The following is a 5,339-nucleotide window of genomic DNA, read 5'->3' as shown; positions in this document are numbered from 1 at the left end:
AGGATCTTGATGCTGTCAGTACATATAGTTGGGGTAGTTGTACTCTAGCAGTCCTCTACCACGAGTTGTGCAAAGCATCGAAGATATCTGCAAAAGAAATCAGTGGTCCTGTTCAATTATTACAGGTAACATATGAATTACTTATATAATTTAGTACATTTAATTTGCAGTTTATATTATGTTAAATTATATTCTTGTATTATTTAACAGATATGGGCATGGATGCGGATTCCTCCATCAAGGCCCATACCTAGGGCTGTGCACGGATCGGTTTTAACCACCAACCAACCCATTTTCGATCCACAATTTGTGATGGTTAATCAACCATCAACCGACCCATTTAAGTTGGGTCGATAATGTCAACCAACCCATGTATAGTTGGGTCGATAATGGTTTCTAATATGCTAAAAAGTTGGTTAGTCGGTTAATATCGGCCAACCAACTTTATTCATTAGTTTATTATTTATTAATTTTAATTAAAATATTTAATATTTTTAATTTCAAATTTCTATTTTATATCACATTTATTAAATTGTTTAATATTGACCAAAATCCTAAAAGCAACCTAAGTATCTAATTTGAACTATTTTAATTTTAAGACATGTAGTCTAAATATTTGGACGATTGTTATTTGTTGAACTATTTATTTTTAATTGCAATATATATGCCCGTAATGTTTTGAATTTTTTATTTAAATATTATTGAACTAGTCCCATTTAATTTATAAAAGATTTAGCGTTGTAACAAGTAATAAAATATTTTAAAAAAATTAAAAAATATTTATATGGATGACCCATCAACCAAACCACCAACCAACCCATTAAATTGGTTTTCAACCATCACCCAACCCATGTAAATTGGGTCGATAACGGTTTCCAATATTTACCAAAGTTGGTTGGATGGGTTGGGTTGGTTTTATGGTAGGTTTTTAACCAAACCAACCAACGCACAGCCCTACCCATACCTACTCTGGCAAAATGGGACACAACACTTGAGTATGCAGGATATGAGTTTCCCGTACCACCTTACGGTGCACGGTAATGGTTTTGAGATTTATGTTAAATTATTTTTGCATTATTGTTACGGTGATTTGTGTATTAATTTTTTGTGTCTATAAATATAATGGGTTGTTTGAGCCAACTTCCACTATATTTTTCTAACATTTTCAGTCAATTTTACTTGAAAAAATTTGATATTTTTTTTTTCTTCAAAACATTTAATTACTTAGATTTTTTTCTAAATTTTTTTAAATAAAACCTTTTATTTTTGTCATTTTGAATTTCTTTTTTTTTCTTAAATGTCTTCCGGCAGTTCAAATTCTCAACAACAATATGATTTTAAACCTTATCTTTATTATTATCTTTAGTTTAATATATAATAATATATCACAGATGGACCAACCATGTCAGCTTCATTGAGACTGGTGCACATGTTCTTCGTATTTTTAGGATGATGTTGGATCAGATGCTCCCAGATCAGTTTATATGGATGCCATATGATATGGATGATCCGGAGTATCAGGCTGTAGGTGGTGATTCGGATATCATATGTTCAGGTATATGGGTATCGAGAGTCCCCCTGATATGCTACGCAATTGTGGAGATGCATCGACCAGACAGAGTAGTACGTCAGTTCGGGATGGTACAACCCATACCTGAACCTCCTGAAAATACTGAGACGGATTTCCGGATGCACTTCAATGCTAACCGTACATGTGCTACCAACCGAGACTGGAGTCTTACACATGTTTCGCATGTTACCGCTTGGAATAATAGGCTCAATTATATTATTGATTATCCATATGCCAGTGACAGTCAGACTACAGAAGATGGTTATTTTGAGTGGTATGAACTGCACACACGTCGTTTCATATCACCGATTACCCCATCTGATCGTACAGGATTTCAGGTTGGAGGTCAGATTTCAATGGATACAGTGGTACGTATTCAAATTTATTTATTATAAAATTTTGTGTATTATATAATTTTTATTAATGTATGTCTTCTAAAAATAAAATATTTCTTATTACTTATTTCAGATTCAGCATCTTCGATCGTTGATTGTTTCTGTTGATGGCGGAGACATGCCCCGGGATGGCTATCGTTCGTATTTACCGACTCTCAGAACATGTCTTAATGTCTTAGAGTCTCGACACGGACCTTCAGATAGGCCTCAATCTGAGATGCCTTATACTCAGACTCACCCTCAGACTCAGACTCAGATACCACTGTCTCAAATGCCTCAGTCACAGACTCAGATGTACGCTGGCGAGGCAGGAACTTCTTCTCGTGCATATTATCCGGCATTCGATAATTATACAGATCCTAGATCACACGGGCATCCATCTGGTATGTTTAGTACCTTTGATTTTATTTTTAATACTATCTATAAATGTGAGTATAATTATACTCTCGTTGATGCAGATCCGTACACCCCATACCCCTACTTTAATCCGAATATGAATTCGGAAGACCCAGTGCATTTGGGGTCTACGCATCAGTTTTCGTCTTCGCGACCGGTAGATCATCAGATCACATATATTCCTTATTCTCAATCCGCAAATTCTTCGAGTGATGAGGATGAACAAGTTGGTAGAGGGCACAGGACTAGAAGGCCCCCGAGATGTGGCACCGGAGGTCACCGTCATTGGTGATATTATTATTGTAGTTTATGTTGGTTATTTATTAAAACTTTTTAGTATTTTAGTTATTCAATAAAAAACAAATTAAATAAACTAAAGGATTTAGAGACAAAAAATATTTCCCAATAATTAGGCATTTTATTTTTATTTAATAAAATATGGAAATCGGACGGAATGGATCGGAAATGCCTTTTTTGGAAATTTTCCAATTTTTTCGGAAGTTAAAAATAGGTTCCAATTTCCGTTCCAAAAAAATCGGAATTTCAAAATCCATTCCAATTTCGGAATACCTCGGAATCGACGGAATTTCGGAATTTTCGGAAATTGCATTAATTCTTAATGTTTTGTTCCAAAATCGGAAATAATGGTAATTTTTAGTATTGTTTTTTAATATTTTCATAATTTTCCGGCAAAAGGCAAGAATCCAAAGCAAAGTTCAATCAAATAAAATTTAAACACGTGTAAAAACAACATAATTGATTTATCAAAGCAACTATAATTCTTGCAAAACATCAATAGAAAAATAATTCAAAAATACAATATATATATATATATTTCCAACATGATTATTTCAAACATATATATATATTTCCAACATAATTCAAACGTGATTATTTCAGAAATACAATCGGATCGGAAATCGGAATTTCCAATAATTTTATATGTAATTCCAATTCCGTTCCAAAAATAATCGGAAAAATCGGAAATCGGTATATCGAAAATTGGAATGAAAAAAAATGTTCCAAATTCGTATTATAAAATAAATTGCATAAATAAATGAAGGAAAATTTTTAAAATACAATATATAATTAATTTAAAATTAAAATTCAATTAAGTATTCCAATTTAACAATAAAAAGAATTAAGTAAATTTAAAAAACCTTAGCTCAAATCGAGCCAGTAATCCAGTGTGGCGGGTCAAAGGGCGTCGTTTTGAATGACGCCTTTTAACGGCCGTCCGATTGCCCAGATTAATCTCTGGCCGTTAGATTAGGAGGACAAGATAGGAGATCTGGCCGTCAATCTCAGCTCAATCCAACGGCCCGCAAAGCGCGTCGTTTTAAACGACGCTTTATTGTATTTTTGTAAATAATTACAAAATCACCCCAATTCTCAAAAAAAATAAACCGAAATATTGTAAAAAAAAAAATGGCCCATATATATATATATATATATATATATATATATATATATATATATATATATATATATATATATATACATATATATATATATACATATATATATATATATATATACATATATATATATATATATATATATATATATATATATATATATATATTCCTTTGTTGTTTTTTTCATTTTTTTGTTGCCGTCTCTCTCTTAAAACCCCTACACCACTGACCCACCGGCTGCCGACATGTAGTGGAGATCACGGAAGTCCTGCCGCTTCAGGCGCTAGCCGGCATCGACGGCGCTACTTCTACCACATGTGCGGACAAGAACCTCATCTCCGTCGTGCCTCCAATGAGGACCTCAAGGTTTCCGATGCCGATGTTAGTGAGGTAAATCAGGACAAGCTATTCAATTTCATTTTGCATTACTAATTAATTATGGGAGTTCAATTGATGTTACAACTAATTGTCCAAAGATTAGAAATTACTCAAAGTGAGGTGCTATCTAATGGAATATAATAAAGCCTCCTGGTGAGCTTTTGCTGATAGAAAGAAATTTATTAATTCAAAAGAAGTGTAAGATTTTTTATTACTATTTAATTTTTATATGGAATTTTTGAGAGCGAACTATAATTTTAATTTATTGTTGAGTGGCCGTTCAAATAGCATTAATATTACAGATCTTTAATCAAATGAATTACACAAATTAATAAGCCTAAGGGGAAGGGGATTAAGACTTAACAAATAAATTACATAAATAAATAATAATAAGAACGAATTTGGGGCAGATCGAAAATCTGCCCGTTTTCAGCTCCGGAGGAGAAGATGACACAGCAACGGCTCAGTCCTCGTTCCCGTGTCCACGTCCGGAGTCCAGTCGGCGGCAGCCAGCACACTCCCGGTGTCAAGCTCACAGATGCACGCCCAGCAGTCAGAACTTCATCCGAGTGCTCAGATCTCAGCCTCACTCCGACTGTAGTCTCAACCCAACCCAAAACCCCAACGAATCGAAATCACACACAGTGTTTCCCCAGATCTGTTACCCTCACTCACAGAAGTCACGAAACCACTCACCACAGAGAGGTTTAAGACAAGAAGGTAGAAGATGGGAAGATTTCGTTGTCGCCTTCATCTTCAAGAAGAGATGTATACAGTGGCGTATCCAATGTGGTCCTAGGGTGTGCAACTGCACACCCTTGATTTTGAAAAAAAAATATTCCCTATATATTTATCTATTATATAACTGTAAATGTATTTTTTTCTGCAGAGATGTTGTAGCTTAACTGGTAAAGGTCTCCCTACATATTCAAAGAGGTGCAGAGTTCGAGACTTTGATGAGCCCCTCTTTCCTTTCAATATTTCAAAGTTTTTTTTTTTTTTTTTTTTTTTTTTTTTTTTTTTTTTTTTTATTTATTTCATTTCTAATACCTATTTGCAACTTTAATATATTTATCATTCCTTTAATATTTTATATAATCTAAATTATTCCAAAATTCTTAATTTTATATATATATATATGCTTGTTTTTTTTTTTCTAATACATATAATATTTCAATTGTT

At 33.3% G+C, this 5,339-nt stretch overlaps 1 protein-coding gene and 1 pseudogene across 2 annotated transcripts in view; both read left to right on the top strand.

Moving 5' to 3' along the window:
- Positions 1-1,041, top strand: part of LOC148768146 (serine/threonine-protein phosphatase 7 long form homolog) — a 1,687-nt pseudogene extending 646 nt beyond the window's left edge. The window contains exons 2-4 of the transcript XR_016033382.1: positions 1-125; positions 211-315; positions 925-1,041. The exon at positions 1-125 is cut by the window's left edge and continues 84 nt beyond it. The product of XR_016033382.1 is annotated as a serine/threonine-protein phosphatase 7 long form homolog (transcript). The remainder of the gene's footprint in view (positions 126-210; positions 316-924) is intronic.
- Positions 1,042-1,399: 358 nt separating this feature from the next.
- On the top strand, positions 1,400-2,757 carry LOC105958197 (uncharacterized). Its single transcript, XM_088823554.1, has 3 exons — positions 1,400-1,938; positions 2,039-2,348; positions 2,424-2,757. The coding sequence occupies exons 1-3, from the start codon at positions 1,450-1,452 to the stop codon at positions 2,651-2,653; spliced, it is 1,029 nt and encodes a 342-aa protein (XP_088679680.1). The 5' UTR covers positions 1,400-1,449; the 3' UTR covers positions 2,654-2,757.
- Positions 2,758-5,339: the final 2,582 nt, after the last annotated feature.

The sequence above is a fragment of the Erythranthe guttata genome, chromosome 9 (assembly GCF_056151865.1).
Source record: "Erythranthe guttata isolate IM_541 chromosome 9, IM_541, whole genome shotgun sequence".
Lineage (NCBI taxonomy): Eukaryota > Viridiplantae > Streptophyta > Magnoliopsida > Lamiales > Phrymaceae > Erythranthe > Erythranthe guttata.
The sequence above is the reverse complement of the archived record's forward strand: the minus strand, read 5'-3'. Positions and strand labels throughout refer to the sequence as shown.